We start from the raw sequence: 20,775 nt of genomic DNA on the forward strand, positions 1-20,775 counted from the left end.
TTGAAGGAGGCACTCACTTGCCAGCCTGAGGCTAAACAAGCCTAAAAGTGTGAGATTAATGGGGACCCTCTTTGTGCCCGAGGGGACTGTTTGGCTCTTTGGGGGTCTTCACTCCTCTTCGCCCAGAAATGTTTCCTGAAGTCATCACTAACAGGAGTCATGGTCAGGACAGAGTTTCTGCCTATAAATCCCTCACTTGCTCTTTGATAGGCCATGAAGGAAAGCAGGCGTACTATTTTGGATGGCAACTTTTTACGGGGTCCTCTGTGACTGTGCTGATAGAAAAGCTCCTGTCTTCGTTCCCGGCTAGAACGAGACACCTCCTGGCCGCACAGGGCGCGTGGTGTACGCCGTGGAATTGATTCCTCGGGCGCATTCTGTCGTTCGCAGGTTTGCAGTTGCAACTCCAGAGGAGCTGGCTGTCAATAACGATGACTGTGCCATCTGCTGGGACTCCATGCAGGCTGCACGGAAGCTGCCCTGTGGCCATCTCTTCCACAAGTAGGAGCTCCGGGAAGGGCCACGTGGGATTGGACTTCTGCCTGGGACATGCGGGTGCTTTTGTGCCGGGCTCAGTATGAATCCTAGCAGGGGAGTTGGGGACGTTACCTCAGACTGACCAGGTGCCCTTCAGGATTTTGAAGAGAAGGCCAAGGTTATGACGGCGTTAGCAGCGAAGGTAGCGTGAGAGAACAGATCGTTGGAGTAGAGAATAATTCAGCCACGTGCATTTTCAGGTGCTCAAATAGGGCTTGGAAGGGTGATGGTGAGCCGTGTGATGAAGTCGTATTGGAGAAGGGTCTTGGTAGATGACCATGTATGTGAATGAATTAATGTTCACAGCTGAACATTCTAGGAGTATGTTAGAGTGAAGAGGTAATGTCAACAGATGTTTCTCAACATTTAAATCTCACCTAGTGGTAAATAGAAAGTAAAGTTACAACACATTTGATACATTCAGAGTACTTCTGGTGAGTCCTCACAAAATATGCTAAGGAGATGTCATTTTGCACTTTTTGGCAGCTCCTGTCTTCGTTCCTGGCTAGAACAAGACACCTCCTGCCCGACGTGCAGAATGTCTCTGAACATCGCTGACAATGATCGCGTCAGGGAGGATCATCCAGGAGAGAACTTGGATGAGAACCTGGTTCCTGTGGCAGCTGCTGAAGGCAGACCGCGCTTAAACCAGCACAACCACTTCTTCCACTTCGACGGTGAGCGGGTTTCAACCGCTGAAACAGTACCCAGGGGGTTGATGCTGCTTCAGTTGGGAACTGCCCTGACAGGCCATTGTAACACAGTATTTCAGTTTCAATTGAGAACGTTCAGAAGGTATCGATAGCGCCGAGGGGTTATTGTGGACCAGGCATTCTGCTGGATTCTGTGTGAAGGTGGCTGGCTGGGGCAGGGAGGAGGAGGAGTGGAATGGGCTCAGGCGTGCCTCCCAGGAGCGCTCCTGACCACTGTACTAGCTGGTGACCGTTGGTTCGCTGGTGTGGTGCTCACGCCTGGGGTGCAGGGTCACGGAGCCGCCTTCCCAGTGGGGTCTCAAGCAGAAGCAGAGCTGGGCCCTGTTCGTTTGCCCGCAGATACCAACGTTCTGCCGCCCAGCAGCGGGGAGGAGCGAGAATAGGAACCACACTTAAAGTTCCAAGGCCTTGGGCACCGTGTCAGGGGCTGTGGATCATCCTGTCATTCACACTGTCGGATTCCATAGATCCCAGGACTAAACTGGATGCGTCCACATTTCTCCTGGCATTCTCTTAGGAGGAGTGCTGTTCAGATCTCACACCGGTGCTGTCTCTCTGTTTCAGGGTCCCGGATTGCAAGTTGGCTGCCGAGCTTTTCAGTCGAAGTGATGCACACCACCAACATTCTAGGCATCACGCAGGCGAGCAACTCCCAGCTTAACGCAATGGTAGGGACTGCCAGCTGCTCAGAGAAGAGGCTTAGTGATGGGAGGGGAGGGGAGGCTAGACACGTGTGTGCTGAGAGCGACCTGGTTGGTCCTAACTTCGCTCTGGCAGAACGGCAGAATTTTTAGGGGCATTTTAGTTATTCACTGAGATCACTCAGATTCTTGTGTTTTACATTGGTTTGCAAAATTCTTTTTTACTTTGTGGTAGATCCTTTTCTGGGTACTGCGAAGTTCATTCTGTTGTGATCTAGACCAATCTTGGACTCTCCTGATTTTAGCCAAAATAGTTAGTGGGGGAATTATTGACTGGAGTGAATGATGTGCCTTTTATTAACAATTGTGCTAGGCCTACCAAATGTTTTTGTTTTGTTTTTTAATTAAAAAATATATATTTTTATTGACTTCAGAGAGGAAGGGAGAGGGAGAGTGGGATAGAAAGATCAATGATGAGAAAGAATCATTGATTGGCACGTCCCCCACTGGGGATCAAGCCCACAACCCGGGCGCGTGCCCTTGACCGGACTCAAACCTGGGACCCTTCAGTCCCAGGCTGATGCTCTATCCACCGAGCCAAACCGGCTAGGGCTAGATTCTTTGCATTTTTTTCTAACCTTTGTCACATGGTGAATTATTTTGCAGTGTTGGAGAAACATGTTGGACCATGGTTGAAATTTAGTCTTCATTGTGATAATAAGTGCAGGAGTGTTAACATGCATCCTACCTTAGACCTTCTTGAATAGGACCTCTGGCTGATGTGGGTAAGCCTGCCCAGTACGTCAGCAGGTCATTAGTCATTTGCTCATTTATTCATTAACTTAATGTATTTTTTTTAACAAATTTGTAACGAAAGCTTGCGACAGGCGATACATGACGTGAACAAGTAAACAAGGTGGGAGTGTTATTCTGTTGGGGAGACTGACTGTAAACAGAGGAGGTCATGCTGATGGGTGAGTGCTCTGAAGGCGGTGAGGCAGGGATGTGCAGGGGGTGGTAAAGGCCTCGGCATCAGACCCTTGAGAGAAATGATCAGGGTGAACCCTGAACCCTGCACAAAGCTCTGCTTGAAGTCACCGTTGGGGTGGGAGAGGGCAGGTGCACCTCGACAACCCGCTGACATTCATCTCTTGCCCTGACTGAGGCTCAGTCAGAGGAGGCATTCTGAGAAGTTCTCTCTGACGAGGTGATACTTAAACTGAGACACGGAGGATGAGAAGGAGGCAGATCGGAGGGGCCATGGCCACGAGGGGACGGAACTAAGCAGAAGGTGGCGAGTCAAGGCTGTGGGAATTCTCAGAAGACGAGGTTGGAGAAGTGCATGTGGACATGGCAGTGGAAGTGGTCGGTTAGCTGGAGAACAACAGCCGTTTGTGTGGCCTGAGGCGTTGAATACAAGATTGTGGTGGATTGAAAACTGCATGCAAGCTGAAGAAACGACAGTGCCTGACCGTATGCTATAAAAGGGAGCAGAGATGTGGTAGCTTGCTGGGGAAGAGGCATCAGGGGAGCTTTTTTGTTGTAGGTTTTTTTCCCAAACATCTTTGAACAGATCATTTATTCACAACTTGCACAACCTACAGAGGAGGATCAAGTGAAGTCACGCTGGCACTCAGCCAGGCCGTCGGCAGTTGAGGGCGGCACTGTGATGGGCAGAGATGGGCTGCAGCCGAATGCGGCCTGTCCCGGCTCGTGTCGGGCTCTGTGTGGAGACGGGTCAGGCAGCCGTGAAGCCGTGCAGGTGGCTCACGTCACCTGCCTCCTTACAAGACCAGAATGGCGTTCCTGGCGTTGGTGTGTAGAATACTCCTCCGGGAACAGCCTCTTTTGAGCATAACTAACTCACAAGAACCACCCGTTCTTTATGACGGTCCAGTGTTTAACTTACTGGGTTCTCTGGAAGGAGAGCTTTGGCCAAATAAAGTGAATCTTGGGCATTTTTAACTTGGGAAATGCGGGAAGCTGTTGAGCAGTAGGGATGAATGTCAGCGGGTTGTCGAGGTGCACCTGCCCTCTCCCACCCCAACAGAGACTTAAGCAGAGCTTTGTGCAGGGTTCAGGGTTCACCCTGATCTTCTCTCTCAAGGCCCTGACGCTGAGGCTCATTCCCCCTCTTTGTGCAGTTCTAGCAGCATGTTCCTTAGGAGCCACTCCTCTCCTGATAGTAGTAGACTACTGTACTCCATGGCAATTATATTTTTCCTTTCCCCCCCTTTTTCCACCAATAAAACCTTGACCATAAGCACTGTAAAGTACACATACGGAAGTAGAAAACAAGGTCTGGAGCCTCTCGGATGAAAGTCTGAGTGGTGGTGTGCTGACCCTGGTGCCTGCTCCCCCCTCGCACGCACCTAACCTGGAGCCCTAAGTGGACTGGCATTTCTAGAGTGCAGGTTTCAACCACGACTCCAGAGCGATATTAGCAGTTCACAGTCCTTTTTAAAAAAAAAAAAAAAAATTTTAATGATTTCAGAGAGGAAGGGAGAGGGAGAGATAGAAACATCAGTGATGACAGAGAATCATTGATTGGCTGCCTCCTGCACACCCCTACTGGGGATCGAACCCACAATCCAGGCATGTGCCCTTGACTGGAATCAAACCTGGTACCCCAGTCCACAGACCGACGTTCTATCCACTGAGCCAAACTGGCTAGGGCTAACAATTCACATTTATTTATAATCCTTTTTATTCAAATTAAGGTATTATTTACATACAGTAAATTCACCCTTTTCAGTATCCAGTTCTGTGAGTTTTGTCAAACTCATATAGTTGTGTAACTACCACCATTATCAACACAGAACAGTTCCATTCCCCTTCCCCCCAAATTCCATGGTGCCCCTTTGTAATCACTTTCTCTCCCCACCTCCACCCTCTGGCAACCACTATAATTTTGCTATTCCAAAGTGTCATATAAATGGAATTTTTGAGTTGGGATTCTTTCATGTGACATAATGCATTTGAATTTCACCCATGGGGTGTGAATCAGAAGTTTGTTCCTTTTTGGAACTATGTCTTTAAGGAGAACACATTTTTATACCCAACTTAATGTGCACTTTTAAAAACTGGAATATTCTCATTGAGCCTGTTTTAGGATCCAGTTGGACTTCTGTCCCTTTTTATTTTCAAATCGATGTCTCAAGTTATCTGTTGCATCCTGGAGAAGTATAAAAGGGAGTGTGGTTGCATGGTGATCTGCAGAATAGAAGTGGCCCCTTACCTTAGCTTTCATGGCAGATGCCAAGTTCAGTGCCCAGAGCCTGCCACACCAGGCCCTCCGGGAGGAGCTGTTGAGAGTGAACATTTCTGTGGCCTTTACCTTTGTATTCCTATAGGCTCATCAGATCCAAGAGATGTTTCCCCAGGTCCCATACCCGCTCGTGCTGCAGGACCTCCAGCTGACACGCTCAGTTGAAATAACCACAGACAACATTTTAGAAGGACGGATTCAAGTACCTTTTCCCACACAGGTGAACCGGGGTCTTAAGCATGACAAAGGGATTCTGTCTTCACAAAGATTTGATCCTCTAGAGACTTTTAGTTACTTTAACAACTAGATATTATTTATGATTTAATGAAGGGTTTCTGAAATTTGCCTAATGACTTTCCAAATTATGACTGAGAACAGACCTACCAAAGAGGCTCGGATTAAGACAGGAACAAATGTATTTAGATCATTATTTTTTTTGAGTGTGTGTAGACATACCCTGCAAACCAGCCTACCCTTGTCAGACCAGCAGGTCATATCATTGGTTCCTTTTGGACAAGGATTGGCATCCTTTTTCTGTGAAGGGCAGATAGGACTATTTTAGGCTTGGTGGGCCTTACAGCCTCTTTGTAACTTCTCACCTGTACCCTCATAGCACGAAGGCAGCTGTGGAGCACATGTAAATGAACGCAGGTGTGTTCTAGTGAAGCATGAGTTATAAAAGCAGGTGGAGGGTGAATCTGGCCCACGGGCTGTAGTTTGCCAGCCTGTCTCTAGGAGATAACGCCCTCGGCCCCGGTCGGCTGTGCACAGCGGCATGGTTTTCCCTTCGTTACGGTAGCTATGTGAGGCTGTGCTCTTGGCTTTTCTAAAAGGTCACGTTTCCTGGCCCACCTAGATAATCAAAGCCTAAGCGACTGTTACAGCAGAACAACTGGTCGCTATGACGTGCACTGACCACCAGGGGCAGACACTCAATGTAGGAGCTGCCCCCTGGTGGTCAGTGTGCCCCCACAGGGGGAGCCGCCGCTCAGCTAGAAGCCGGGCTCATGAGCCTCTCCCACCTCCGCAGCAGCACTAAGGAGCAGTGAGCCGAGTGGTAAGAAGCCTGCCACTACGGAGCAGCGAGCTGAGCCGTAAGGAGCCAGGGATCTGAATTGCGGGGATCGGGCCTAAGCCAGCAGTAGGATATCTCCTAAGGGGTCCCAGACTGTGAGAGGGCACAGGCTGGGCTGAGGGACACCTCACCCCAGTACACAAATTTTGTGCACCAGGCCTCTATTCACATATAACCCCATTGATGGGTACAAGAAATGTTAACATCTTAAAGGAAAGCTTTGTGGCAGGACCAGAGAATCATCTATCAAGAAATTATTCAACTTCTATATACAAAAACATGGAAATCTATGAATAAAACCCCAATACTTGAGAATCTTTGGAGGGGGTGGGCCTGGATTCGGCATCAAGTGGGCTGGGATACTCACTGTGGCTCGCTGGTCCTTGCCTGTTTGACCTTGCTGTTGGCTTTGGGTGTCCCAGCTGCAGACCCCGGGACAAGGAGTCAGTAATTAATTTGGGAAGTGTCCCAGGAAACAGGCGGCTCGTGGGGCTGTGAGAAGAGGAAGGGAAGGTGGCTAGTAAAGCGTTTGCTATCAAGCAGGTTCCGGGCGGGGCTGACTACAGCTGATCCCATGGGGGGCTTCTGGGATCCAGTTTTTGAATGCATTGTCCCTCCTGACAGCTGAGGAGCTGCTGTGTAGACACCAATTCCCAAAATTGGTTGGTTGAGGGCTGAGATGAAAAGAACAACAGCTCCTGTTTCACAGACGCTGAGATGAATGAGGCAGTCAGATCAGGGCTTCCCCAGCGTGTGTTGTCATGTGACCTGCTGCTGTCATTTTGTTTCTGTGCAGTTACTGATAGTAGAAGGGACACGGTCTGCACTCGTAGCAGCGTTGCCATTTCTGGGAGCTGTAGGCCTTGTTGGGGCTCAGACCGGCGGGACCTTAGCTCCCTCTGCCTCCGGGTGTTCCCTGTGCTGCACTTTAGGCTCGGACGGCTCTGGACTGACTGGTGCTGTCTCTTTCAGCGGTCAGATGGCATCAGACCTGCATTGAGCAGTCCTGCGGACAGGCCAAACGGTGACCTGGACGAGGGAGAGACTGCGGCCCAGGTGAGGCCTGACGCCAGAGGGAGGGAGAGTCGGGGGCTGGGGAGGAGATGTGTGTGCCTGGCAGTGGTCTTCGGTCCTGCCTTTTACAGAGTTCGTGAGGCTCAGGGCAAGAGCCTGAGAGAGGGCGTGCACCACGTCTGTCTCCGGGTTTAAGGTGAACCCCCCGCGCAGGCTGCCTCACCTGTGCGCATCCTCCTCCACTCACCACCAGTTCTTTCTAACCTCCCCTAGGCTCAGGCTCAGGCTCAGGAAGAGAGAGCTTAGGATGGGCCGTGTGACCCCAGTGTGTGTGCGTGTCCCTGTGTCTGTCATTTTCTCTCAGATCTCCCTGCCCCATCAGGTACCAGAAACCTTGACTATACTTGGGAACTTGAGCTGACTCTTTATGACCACCCCTCCCTTCGTGGGGGTCACATCCCCCTCTGAGGGGTTCTCTTGGGCAGGACCCATCCACAGAACAAGTGGAATCAAACTTGCTCTCCTCACACACTGATTTCTCAGTGTGTTGGTCACCACCAGTCCCGCTGTGCCCCAAACTCGAGGGATATGAGTCAGGCGACTGTTCTGCAATCTCCTCACTTGCTTGGCTGAGGCGGAGGGAGGTGAGGGTGCAGGTGACGGAGCAGCTCTTAGGCCTGTCCTCAGCCTCTTCCCCTCGTCCCTGTCGTGGCCTGGAGGTGGCAGCCATGCTGACACCGGGCAGCTGGGGCTGTGTCTGCGCACGGGAGCAGACATGCTTGGCACCTGCTTGAGCATGTGGGGGCCCAAACTGAGAGAATCCCATGTTTATATCCTCTTACACAAGAAACCACATGATCTTATATCTGTTTAAAAAGATCCTTAGAATTTACCCTCTTTATCTGCTTGGCTGTTTTCAGAGCCAGGAGAGGATATAAAATTTGTGTGGTGAGCATGATAAGACTTGTTTAAATTTTAGAGCAGTTATTAGAATTGAACAGAAAATTCCCAGAATGCAAAGCGGTGGTTAACGTTTTTCTTTCCAAGAGTGCAGTCTCCAGGCATGGGTGTAATTGTTTACCTGTTCAGTGTGAGTCAGGTTCTGCTGTTACTGGTGCCCACGCCCCACGCGTGGCCTCCCTGTGGGTCCCGGAGATTGCTCTCCGGGGCCTCTGGCCAGGGGGGATCTGCCTGGGAGGGCGGGCTGTGCTCACCCGGCCCCTCGCTTCCTCCTGTGCAGGCGGAGCGCGTGCCGCTGGCCCTCAGTCCTCGGCTGGAGGAGGCGCTGGACCTCAGCGAGGTGGAGGCAGAGCCCAGCGAGGGGGAGGACTTCGAGGCCCGGGGGAGCCGCTTCTCCAAGTCGGCCGACGAGAGGCAGCGCATGCTGGTCCAGCGCAAGGACGACCTCCTGCAGCAGGCGCGGAAGTGAGTGCCGGTCTGAACCCCGGGCAGAGCCAGCGGCCCAAGGCCCTTGTCACGTCGGGCCCACAGCAGGTCTTCTCAGACAGGTGCCAACATGGACAACCACTCCATGTCACCTAGACCAGGGGTCCTCACACTCTTCAAACAGGGGCCAGTTCACTGTCCCTCAGACCGTGGGAGGGCCGGACTATAGTTTACAAAAAACGATGAACAGATTCCTGTGCACACTGCACATATCTTATTTTGAAGTAAAAAAACAAAACGGCAGAAACGCCCGCATGTGGCCCGCGGGCCGAGGTTTGAGGATGCCTGGGTGACAGTCGGGCTTTAAACCCCTCGAGAAACCAGAGGATCTGGTAACATTGGGCTCCACTGGTGACTTCCGGCGGCTGCCGCGTCGCCGTCTTCTGTGACATCTTCAGCCACGTGTACCCGGACAGCGCTCTTGTGCCGCGTGCTCTAAGCTCTTTCCATTCGTTATTCGGACTGTTGGCAGCTCTGAGAGGGAGCGCTGTAGCTGTGCCCATCGACAGGCTCACAGCTGGAGAGGGCAACGCCGTGCGGCCCAGCCCGGGAGGCCGGTGCGGCCGGGGCCTGGGCTCCCGGGGACCGCCGGGCTTGTGGCCAAAGCCGTGGGGCCGGGGCCAGCACTGTGTTCGTTCGAGCAGGGTGGGCCTTGGTGACTGGGGAGGGGACAGCCAGAGGACGGACGGCTGGGCTGCCTCCTCCCCGGGCGGAGGACATTTGCTCCTCTGCTCAGGGGCGGGTCTTCCTCCTGGGGCAGAGCTGAGTGACAGCTTCGTGAAGGTGCCTGGAAAAGGAGGGGTGAAAAAGAGACGCGTCCTGTGTGTTTCTGTGTCTGTCCCAGAGCTTTCCTTGTGCCTCATGCAAATCCTTTGTTTTCTGTTCAAGGCGGTTCTTGAACCGAAGTTCTGAAGATGACTCGGCCTCAGAGAGCTGCCTGGCCTCGGAAGGCGTGACCTCCGACCCTGTGACCCTGCGTCGGAGGATGCTGGCTGCGGCCGCGGAACGGAGACTTCAGAAGCAGCAGACCTCCTAGCGCTTCCCGGCCCTGCCCAGCCGCCGCCCCGAGCGGCGCGCCCGCCGAGGAGGCCTCGCCCGCCCGCCCGCTGTCTGAAGGGGCCGGACTGCGTTGCCGCTGTACAAAGCATGTCCTCATAGTGTTCGGACAGCTGACAAATGTAACCCTTTTCGTAACCTTTCTGTGTGACATTTCTCCTCGTTAGAAACACTGCACATGTTCACTCTGGGCGTGATCTCCCTGGCAGTGCCTGGGCTTCTTGGTTGGGGGGAGGCCAGGAGGCAGCGGGCAGCCAGAGGCCCTGCGGCCGGCCCTTTGATGACTGCTTTATGCACAAGTCACACCGAGTGCTGGTGTCTCAGCCCCCGATCTGGCAGGAAGTGGGGATGGGGGCCGGTTCAGGACGAGTGGGATATGCAGCGGGAGCCCACGCCACACCACTGGAGGGTCTGTCTCCTGCTGTCCTTAGAGGCGTTCAGAGTGGCACGGGGGCCGGAACCGGGCTCCTGGACCCCGGGGCCGGCAGGGCATCTTGGAAAAATAACTCTTGGTTTGATACCTGGAGCAGCCAGGGTAGCGTGTGAGCGGGTGACCCGTGTGTCCCAGGCCATCCGGGACTTCCTTTCTGAGCCCCAACCAACGCTGGTTTTATTTCCGTTTATGCCGGTGCTGCTGCATCTCACGTGTTCACCCTGCGTGTCGTCCGCTCCTCTGCATGTCAGTGGCCCCCAGGTGTGTGTGTGGGGCGACAGCATGGAGGGGGTGCGCAGCAAGCTTTGGTTTATGGTTTGAATTCCTTGGTCAAGTAAATTAGGCACTGCCCGCGGCTGTGGGTTTGTCCTTGGAGAAAATGTGGGCTTAGAGATGGAGAGGACATTCGGGAGGGCTTTGCTGGAGAAATAAAAGCTGCCTTTCTGTCTTCTCTGGAGCCCTTCGTTCTCATTACTGTTCCTGTCGGTGTAAACGCGGAAAGGTAAGATATGGCATCCACCTGCTTGGAGCAGACGCAGGTCCTGGCCCTTTGCAAATCCATTTCACATTAACTTGAAGGATTTGAAACATGCAGTGATAGGTTACATAGTTCAGTTTTATGTCCTATTGGATTAAGTTTTTTTTCTCCTTAATGTTTGAAAACAGTTCTGATAGTCCTTTGGGGGAGAATCCAGTATTACCTAAAATTATTGGCAAAGTTAAATGTATTTTAAACGGAAAGTTTCTAGAATGTTGAAAAGTAATTGAAAAAAGAGTGATGAGTAAATGTCTAGGCCAAGATAATTTATTTCAATAAACCTTTCAGAAGCCTTACCTTTAAAACGCTGTTAGTACATTTCTGTGATTTAAAAAAAAACAAAATGTGTTTTGTTTTGCTGAGAGCATAGCTATTTGTTTTTATTGTAAAACAATAATAATAATAAAAAGCAATCTCGATTCTTAGTGTGCTGTGTGCCGCTGGAGCTGAGGCGTGGCCTCCAGAGGAGCCGTTGCTGGATCCATGTTGAGGGTGTGCCGTTTTGGGTGGAGGGTTTCCCATCCTTATGCCTGCGGGGGGCGCTGATTAAAGACGGCAGTGCGTGTTTCAGATGTGTGAGCAGAGGAATTGTTTGAAGGCAGTTTGAGGTCTTGAAACAGTGGCACCTCGCAGTGACAGTGATGGAAGCCGGCGTGGTGCCTTACCAGCTTCGAGTGACCCAGGAGACAAGTCCTAGACTCGCGGCTAGATTCTGCATCTGGATAGCTAAGGATTCTGGGTACTACCCACTCAGCTTTTGTCACTTCTTGGGGGCGTCTGGGATAGATGCCAAGGGCAGTGGCAGGAGCTAGACCAGTCCCCTCGGGTCCCTGTCCCATGGCCTCTCCCTGTCCTGGCTGCCTCCAGGTCAGGGAGCCTGTGTGCTTTGGAAGTGGTCTGTATTACTCCTTCCATTTCCTTGTGGGGTCCTATTTTGTTGAGATCTTGGGTTTGGGTCACCAAGTTTTGAGGCTTTTATGTGGACGTTTTGTGTTGCTACAAGTGCTAGGTGCCCAGGCGGCCACTGGGCCTCATTTCCCGCTTGAGCTGAGCACCCAGTGTGCCTGCAGATGTCCTCTCTCGGGGTGGCTCTCCCCGTTATGGGAGGGGAGCTGGGAGCCCCGCTGAAACGACCCAGCAGGTAAAAGGAGCCACGGCTTTGCATCGAGCTTGTTCCTGAAGAACCTGCCTGCTCGCCCGGACGCCCTCTGTCTGGAAGCCTCATCTCATCGCCCAGAAGTGGTCCCAAACCCGAGTGGGCGTTAGAGCCACTCGGGCTCGGCCCCCACGCTCCTCGCTGTAACTGCATCGGTCCCCCTGCATCCTTTCCTCAGACGATGCTCCGGACTCATTTTCAGGAAGATCAGGCCAAGAAAGTTCTGTTGGGAGAGAACCCTGCCAGAACACGGCTCACTTTTAGCAAACTTCAGCAATGCCGTATGCTGACCGTCACGGCCAAGCTGTGGCCGGAGTGCAACCTTCCCATCAACAGAGCTGGCATGGGCCTCCCTGTGCAGGTAAGTTGGGGTGAGGGGGGCTGGTGGGAAAAACACTGGGGTGGCCTGGCTGACCAGCAGGCTGGTCCTGGCTGAAGAGGGCCAGCTGGTTCTTTGTAACAGGAGGGAACTAGCTTGCTATCTGTCTCTGCAGGAGTATCATCCCCTACCAGTGGCCGGCAAACTGTGGCTCGTGAGCCGCGGTTTGCCGCTCTGTTGACTAATGAGTTTGCCGACCACTGCGTAAGGCATTACCCTTACCCAGAAGTTTTGACTTCAGGTTAAAGACATTAGTACATTAAAATGTTTTTTAAGTGTTTTTCCCTAAGGCAGTGGCTTGTGAGCCGCAGTTTGCCGGCCACTGCCCCACTCCACCTCCACTCGATTCCCAAGCCCTGGAGTTCCCCGGGCTGGCAGTCCCATCTGTTGGGGTGTGGAGAGGGTTCCAGTGACCTGACCTCCGAGGCCCTCCTATCTCCCTGGACCGCACGATGCAGCACTTGCCTGCCTGGCTGATCAGCGAGCCATGGGTGTGACGCAAGGACTTTGATGGGCCGTGCTCCTTCCCTCCGGGTCAGTGTCAGCCGATTGCTGCTTACCACAGCCATCGCCGGGCGGCCCCGGAGAGCGGGGGGCAGGCTGCGGCCCGGGGAGCCGAGCACTGGGCTCCCTCTGCCGGCTGTGCTGAGCTCAGCTGCCCCTTGTGTGTGTGGCCTGCAGGGGGCTTCCCAGCGCCCAGGTGCAGTAACAGGCTTCTAAAGATGGCCAAGTGGCCCAGCCGGCGTGGCTCAGTGGTCGAGCATCGACCTAGGAACCAGGAGGTCATGGTTTGATTCCCAGTCAGGGCCCTCACCAGGGTTTCGGGCTGGATTCCCAGTAGGGGGCGTGCAGGAGACAGCCGATTAATGGTTCTCATCATTGATGTTTCTCTCTCTCTCCCTTCCTCTCTGAAATTAATTAAAAAATATGTAAAAAAATAAAGATGTCCAGTTGGGGACAGAGGGTCCAGGCAATCTGGCCTCCTCCTTGGGACCACCCATTCTCCCCCTGCAGTGCAGCCACTGGGAACAGGAGGAACAGGAGCCTGTATTAGCAGGTTTGGGACTGCCCGCCCTCCCAGCTTTTCCCCTGCCCAATCCTCGATCCCACGCTACCCTCAGAAACAAAGCCAGCTGCACGTGGGGAGCCGGGAGCCTGGAGGAAGCGGGCACCGTGGGCAGGCTGGCCCATCCTCTGCCCTCCTTGCGCCCAGCTGGCTCCCCTTGGTGGCGGCACCGAGGGCACACGGAGAAGGCCATGGGGGTTCTCTCTCTGCCACCTCCAGCCTTGCCCGCCAGCCCCCCAGGGTCTGCGGCCCACTCAAGCCCTCCTTCCCTGTCCTGTGAAAACAGAGCCTGCGCGTGGGAGACCAGTACAGACAAACATTCTCTTTATTGAGCTACACATGAATTTTCCATTAGTCAGAGAAGTAGACTGGCAGTGTGTAAGATATCACAGAAACCTCACCGATTGGGAATAGAAAGGCTTAGAAAGACCGTGGGCTTTTTTTTTTTTTTTTCCAAGTTTTTTTTTTTTCTGTATTTTTAATTTTTTTGTGTTTAGTCATTTTGCCTCCTTTTTATCTGAAATGGCTGTGACTGGTCTTCAGCAAATGTCTTAAAAGTGAAACGGTGAAGAGGGTTGGGGTTTGAATACGAGTCAGAGTAGAAATGACAGGACTGGTCATGGAAACTGGCTTTCGTGTAAACACTGCATTCCATCTTTGCCTTTTAAATTTTTGTGTGTTTTTTTTCCTTTTCCATCTTGTGGCATTTAAAAAAAATGTGGGGGATTTTTTTTATTGTTGTTCTTTTTATCTGCGGCACAAACATCCATCCTCACATGAGAAAGAGTGGACACAGGTTACCGAAACAGAGGAGAAGGTGGACACACACACACACACACACACACACACACACACACACACGGAGCATCCATCTGAGACCGAGAAGCAAAAAACGTCAAAGGAAAACAACCCGCAACCGCGACCCCCAAAGACCAGGAAAGCTGCTGGCCGGTGTGGTGCACAGGGCTCATCGGGACAAAGAAACGAGACAACTGGCAAACGATGATGAAGGGCATCTGTCGAAGGGGGTGGCGGGAAAATGGTTTTCGATGGGGCTCTTTATGCATATGATCCGGATTCTTTGGGCCAATGAGAGCTGTGCTTTTTCTATACAAACCTGCGCTGAGTGTGTAGCTGGAGTGGTTGGGTGTGTGTGTGTGTGGGGGGGAGGGCGGGGGGTGTGCAAGCGCAGCCCGGTCTGAGCACATTCTGGAAACCTGGTGCGGACAGATAGGCCTGGCACCTCTGCAGGGATGCTGGCCCCACACCTGCCACTAGGTGAAATGGGGGAGAGGGGTGCAGATGTATGTTTCTTTATTCCAAAAAAAAAAAGAGAGAGAGAAATATGGATGTAATGGTGAGTTTTCCATTTTCCTTTTAAGCTACAAAGCACATGAGAAATGTTCTTTTTTTTTTCCTTTCAAATTCTAAATGTAGAGACTCAACTAAAACCGGGTTTCTACAGCATTCTACAGAAATACACAGCCGTCAGTCACTCTGGGGTCGTAGGTTAGACAGGGGCTTGATACAGAAAGGCTGTGTGTCTTACAAAGGCCAAAAGGTCATGCTACCAGGAGATCAAGGTCAACAGCAGAGAGTCCGTGAAGCAGTCTGTAGAGAGAGAGATAAGGGGGTCCAGTCGGACCAGTTTCTTTGCTTTTAAAAACCAACAAACCAACCAACCAACAAACCCTGGCGCATTGCTCATGTGTTGGAGGCGGGCAAGATGGGGCAGCATCGAAGGAAGATGAGAAGGAACCCCAGGAAGCCCAGCCCAGGCCCCTAGAGGCCTCCTCTGTGGTCAGGTCTGCAATCCAGCCCCTCCCTGTGGCCCCTCCTGCCCCCATCTCCCCCTCACCCCCTTCTCCCTAGCGCCCTGCATGTCCCTGCCCTCAGCTGCTCTGACAAAGCAGACCAAGTCTCCCTTTTCTGACTCTTGCCTGGTTAGCATGAAGAAAGACCAGGGGACAGTGGACTGGTCAGAGCAATGGTTCTTCTAAGTCCTTGAACCACCACCACCACCACCACCCAAAGAGAAGCGTCCTTCGTTTTCCTGTTGTTTTGGGGGGTGTAGGGCAGGGAGATGGTTAGGGCATTGGCCATTTTGGAAAGGATTTGGGGATTTGCAGAGAGCTGGGCAGAACTGAGAGCTTGGGGTAGAAGCAGAGATGGGCTGGACTGATGCCAGGCCACTTGGCCTCCCGCTGCTCGCAGACATGGGTCTCAGAGGGTGAACCTACGGGGCTGGTCTCCCAAGTCAGGACTCCATCACAGCTCGTGTGTGTGTGTGTGTGTGTGTGTGTGTGTGTGTGTGCGCGCATGCACGCGCGCAGGCACACAACTGCATGCTCATGGGCTGACCCACGAAAACCTTGATCTATGGGGTGGTAGTCAGTTCTGTTCGAAGCTCTTTCTAGTACAAACTAAAAAGAATTTTTTAATATATATTTGTATATATATATATATATATGTATATATATATAAGTTTTTGTTACGCCTTTTTTTAAGTTTATTTACCAACTTGCATTTGTCAGTGGTGTGTGGTGTGGTGTGTGTGTGTGTGTGTGTGTGTGTGTGCAAGCTTTTCTGAGTGCTGGAATCATTACCAAGTAGGTTGCTATACAGGACAAGAGGTCAGTACAAGCCGCAGCCCCGGAGGTTGTTGGCAATGATGATGTCGGTGACGGCGTCGAATACCACCTGGATGTTATTCGTGTCTGTGGCACAAGTCATGTGACAATAGATTTCTTTGTTGGGGGAGCGGTTTTTGCTTTCAAATTGTGCTTGGATGTAGGCGGCTGCGTCTTCGTAGGTATTGGGGCCTGTAATAAGACAGAACAGGGAGAGGCCCCGGTGAGAGCTGGCAGGGACGGGGTGGGAACCCCCAGGCCAGAGGCGGGCTGGGGCATTTCCCAGAAAGCAGGTGCGATGGGCCAAGAAGAGAGGAGGCTACAGACAGACACTCGCTCTCCAAAGGCGTCCTTGTATTTTACAGCCAAACCCACATGCGGCTCTGCATTCGCCTGGCTTCTGGCTTTTCAAGGTGTCTCACTGTTTCCACCCTGGATGGACCCAGGAGCCCTGGGCCGACAATGGCTACAGAAGGTCCCTTTGCTTTCTGGATGAGCACCCTGAGGCCCTGCCCCTGTCTGCCCTTCATAGCACTCACCCCTGGTCTAAACCAGTCCTGCTCGCCCGGCCAACATGGCTCAGTGGTTGAGCATTGACCTATGAACCAGGAGGTCATGGTTTGATTCCTGATCAGGGCACATGCCTGGGTTGCAGGCTCGATCCCCAGTAGGGGGTGTGCAGGAGGCAGCCAATCCAGGATTCTCTCTCATCATTGATGTTTCCATCTCCCTCTCCCTTCCTCTCTGAAATCAATAAAAATGTATTTTAAGCCGAAACCGGTTTGGCTCAGTGGATAGAGCGTCGGCCTGTGGACTGAAAGGTCCCAGGTTCGATTCTGGTCAAGGGCATGTACCTTGGTTGCGGGCACATCCCCTGTAGGGGGTGTGCAAGAGGCAGCTGATCGATGTTTCTCTCTCATCGATGTTTCTAGCTCTCTATCCCTCTCTCTTCCTCTCTGTAAAAAATCAATAAAATATATTTTTAAAAAAATGTATTTTAAAAAAGAAATAAAAAGAAACCAGCCCTGCTGCTCTGATAAACCAAGACAGTGGCCTCTGAGTGGGGGGAGCCCTGGCTGGTGGGGATCCAGGACTCCTGGTGTCACAGGGGATCCTGGGGGCCGAGCTGGACCTGCATGTCTCCCTGCACTTGGCAGGGCTGGGGTGCCCCTATGCAGTCCTAGTTCTTGGGTGAGTGGCCAGACTTAAGGGCGCTGGTATCCCCTGGGTGGGAGGTTTAAGGTGCTAGCAGCATGTGTAAGGCCAACTGGGCCCCGCTGCCCCCACCCTGTCCCTCGCTGTCCCCTTGATGCCGGCTGGGGCCTGGTGGGGGTATCTGGAGGATGCAAAGACAGTTCTGTTTAATCAGTTGCACTCCCAAACCCATGTGGCTCTGCCCTGTGGACAACTTTCAATCACCACAAAATACAGAGCAACACAGAATTTCCCAAGCGCCCAGCAAAGGGAGAAGCCTCAGTGCCACTAGGATCTGGGAGCTTGGAACCAATACCATCCGGTGCTGAGGGTGTGGGCCATACCCCCCGGCCCCACCCAGGCCCCACCCTCCTGCAGTGGGTGTGAGCTGCATGGGGAGGCGGGGGCTTGGGCTGCCCAAAGGCTTCTGCAGCCAGATAACCCAACGTGAGAGGTTGCGGGGGAGGGGAGGGTCATCCCTGGAGTCGGGGTCAGGACGAAGACCAGCTCTGCACAGCCCACACAGCCCAGAACCTCTCTCTCAGCCCATAAGCGGTGAGTCTGTAGTGAAGCCATCAAGTGAGTGGCAACTCGAAGACGAGACAGAGTGCCAGAGTGGACCCCATCAAGGAGATTGCTGTCCAGAGAGCACCAACACAGGGCACTGATTGAGGTGCAAGTGCCTGGGAATGACTCCGGGGATGCCCAGCTCGTGTCTTCTCAGCATCTGCTGAGTCCTCGCCCTTAACAGCCAGCACAGAGCTCGCCTTGGCCATCCAACTACTACCTGCCCCCCGCCTGTCCTCTGACCCTCTGCTTTGTGTCCCCCGTGGGCCTTGGCACCCCATGGGGCTACTTCGTTGGTGACGATCTGTCCTCCGTTGTGGTGCCGTTTGACCCAACAACAGTGCCGTGGTTGGGCCCCTCCGGCTGCTCTGCAGAACTCAGATGTTTCCCAGATTCAGACCGACTTCCCTGGGCGCAGCCAGTGCCTCCTCCTGCACAGCCACTGCGTGGGCCACGTCCCAGGCTCCATGGGGCTGGGTCGCAGGGGCCAAGGAAGAGCCTTAGGGTGGTGCCTGCCTGAGGGTCTGCCAGGTCCTCTGGCTCCTGAGACTCATCGGTCACCACCGCTTTCTCCAGCCTGAACTGGTCCCGCAGGGCCCTGGCTGAGGCTGGGAGAGAGGTCAGCAGTGGCCGCCTACAGACAGGGCCCTCCTCGGCCTGGGGACCTCCGGGCCTGTCCCGGGCCGCCCTGCAGAGGGCGCCTTCCACCTCCTCCACGGCAGCTCCCCCGGCCTTGGTTCCCATCCTCTGAGTAACCAACGACGGCCAGTGGGATGCAGACCAGGCCCCGGGCTCTGCTCTCCACTCACCCCTGCGGCCACCCCGCCCCGCAGGCACTGTGGTGCCCAGAGGAGGAACGGGCCAGGGGGTTCGCCTGCCCAAAGGTGCAGGTGGTCTGGCTCCAGAGGCTGCTTTCTGCCCCTGCCCGCCGGAGACATGCTCCTGACCGCTGCCCGACCCCAGCCTGCCGCCACCCCGGCGGCCACCCCTGCTCCTAGCACCCTGGGGTGGGTGGGAGCCTTGCTGATGGACAAGCAGTGGAGCACCAGTGACAGCCAGGCCGTGCTCAGAACAACCGACGGGCCTTTCTCCCCACGAGGGTCAGCGCCGGCACTTCCCCGCGGGGGTGGGGGGGGGCGGAGGGGAAGTGGGGCCCTGGGAGCCCAGGCCGTGCACGCCCCCCCTCCCTCGGGGCTGCCTGTGAGGGGTTCCTGGCTGAGCCAGCCTGCACACAGCCTCCTCTACTGCAGGGTGCAAAAGGGGCCCCCAGGAGCTTCCCCGTCCAGAGGGACGAAGGCTCTGCACTAGCCCCTAGCTGTGGCCCGGGGCCCGCCAGCCTACAGCAGCGCCTCCCTCGGCTGCCAGCCCGATGCCTCATCCACCGGCTGCAGGAGCTCCCTGTGGGGTCTGGGATACATTCCCCTGGGAGCCAGCTGGGAGGAAAAGCCCCAGAGGGGGTGGGAGAGAGGCAGGCAGGGAAGGAGGAGGCTGCGGAGAGGAGGAGGAGGAGGGTTTGGTTTGGGAAAAGATGGGAGGTGGAGGAAGAGGGGGAAAGCAGGCCTGATGCTGGAGGGGTGGAGGACCTGGCGGGACATGGGCCGGTCTCTGATGGTAGAGAAAGCAGGTGTGGTCACGCACAGGCCACGTGGCTACCCTTTCTAATTCAGGCCAGGTGCTGTGAGGCCAGCAGCCGCCTGGGGAGGTTAAGGGGAGGCCACTGGGGAGACCGGGGAGGCAGGAGACCTCCTCTGGAGGTGAGCAGGTGGAAGGGGGAGCCTGCTGCCCTGCCTTGCCAGCTCACTCCCAACTCACCTGGTCACAAGCACATGGATCAGAAGGCCCGTTTGCCCCCACACCCAGCCCGTTCCCGGAGCCACAGGTTCACGCCTGTGCAGGGGACCCCGGTCCCTGGGAGGCGTGGGGCCTTCTCCTGCACAGGGCCCCGAGACACCCACCTGTGTATTCAGGAAAGCAGATGGTCAGAGGTGACTTCTTGATCTTCTCCCCAAAGAGATCTTTCTTGTTGAGGAAGAGAATGATGGAGGTATCGATGAAGAACTTGTTGTTACAGATGGAGTCGAAGAGCATGAGAGACTCGTGCATGCGGTTCTGCGGCCGCAGGCGGGAGGGAGAGAGCGGGACAGACAGCGAGAGGGAGACACGGAGACAGGGAGAGATCAGAATTAGGTTTGAGAGAGAGGAGCTGGGCTACTCAGCAGCTCAGGAGGGGCTCCCGGGCCCGTGGCTTCTCGGGAGGCGGACAGACAGAATTGTGATCTGCTACACAGCACGGGGTTGCCCATGTCCAGCGCCCAGACCCATCTATGCCCCTTGTCTCAGGGCCAATGGCAGACAGTGACCCTACCATGGCTCCCCGGGTGAGGCTGAGGACCCGGGGACCGGGGCTCTCCCCCTGCGAAGTCCCCAGCCACAGGAGGGTCTCCCTGAATGTGTGTGCGTGGGTGTGTGTGCATGTGCATGTGTGCGTGTGCATGTGTGTGCTGGGGGTGGTGGTGATTGGATGGGAGCCCAGAGTTGGGCTTTGGCCCTTTCTGTCCAGACCTGCCCTCTTGAGCCCAATCTGTGGGTGGGGGTGTCCTCTGCGAGGGGCGAGGGACTGTGTAGGTCCCTCCTGTGACCTCGGGGAAGTCACACCTGGGGCCAGCCGTGTGGGGGAGACGCGTCTGCCCTGGCTGTCTGCAGGGGAGCCCGGGAGACGGGCCACACCTCCTTGTACACAAGTCCGTTTAGCAAATGAATGCGTGTGTTGGCCTCCAAATAAAGCAGAACCTCCAGGGACAGCCTCTTCCTGGGCCCAGGCCGAGGCCAGCTTCCTTTGTGGTGGGATGCCAGGCGCACACTCGGGGCTGGAGGGTGGAGGGTGGGGTGGGGGGAGGGGTCTCTTGGCAGTGTGGGGAGCCCGTCTCTCTGGGAACGAACCCCTTTCTGCACGGGAAGGTGACTTCCTGCGATGGACCTCCCTGGGGGAAGGGACAGCTGCCCTCGCCCTGGGAACATGTCCCCCTCACACCCAGCTCGCTGGGCCTGCAGCTCGGGCCTAG

The 20,775-nt window shown here is 54.5% G+C and overlaps 2 protein-coding genes across 5 annotated transcripts in view; one reads left to right on the forward strand and one right to left on the reverse strand.

The window, feature by feature from the left end:
* Positions 1–11,140, forward strand: part of AMFR (autocrine motility factor receptor) — a 30,908-nt gene extending 19,768 nt beyond the window's left edge. For 2 of the 3 annotated variants that reach the window (XM_054710022.1, XM_054710024.1), the window contains exons 8-14: positions 391–501; positions 1,024–1,214; positions 1,815–1,918; positions 5,245–5,379; positions 7,207–7,290; positions 8,489–8,673; positions 9,583–11,140. In XM_054710022.1, the coding sequence (XP_054565997.1) occupies positions 391–501; positions 1,024–1,214; positions 1,815–1,918; positions 5,245–5,379; positions 7,207–7,290; positions 8,489–8,673; positions 9,583–9,730 (958 nt within the window). In that variant the 3' untranslated portion in view covers positions 9,731–11,140. The remainder of the gene's footprint in view (positions 1–390; positions 502–1,023; positions 1,215–1,814; positions 1,919–5,244; positions 5,380–7,206; positions 7,291–8,488; positions 8,674–9,582) is intronic. The other variant, XM_054710023.1, reaches the window with a different exon arrangement.
* A 4,816-nt stretch (positions 11,141–15,956) lies between these two features.
* The window catches only part of GNAO1 (G protein subunit alpha o1), a 115,314-nt gene continuing 110,495 nt past the window's right edge, over positions 15,957–20,775 (reverse strand). The window contains exons 7-8 of one of the 2 annotated variants that reach the window (XM_008152325.3): positions 19,669–19,822; positions 15,957–16,144 (exon numbers count right to left, since the gene is read on the reverse strand). In XM_008152325.3, coding sequence (XP_008150547.1) covers positions 15,957–16,144; positions 19,669–19,822 — 342 coding nt within the window. The remainder of the gene's footprint in view (positions 16,145–19,668; positions 19,823–20,775) is intronic. The other variant, XM_054710423.1, reaches the window with a different exon arrangement.

The sequence above is a fragment of the Eptesicus fuscus genome, chromosome 21, assembly GCF_027574615.1.
Source record: "Eptesicus fuscus isolate TK198812 chromosome 21, DD_ASM_mEF_20220401, whole genome shotgun sequence".
Classification (NCBI taxonomy): domain Eukaryota; kingdom Metazoa; phylum Chordata; class Mammalia; order Chiroptera; family Vespertilionidae; genus Eptesicus; species Eptesicus fuscus.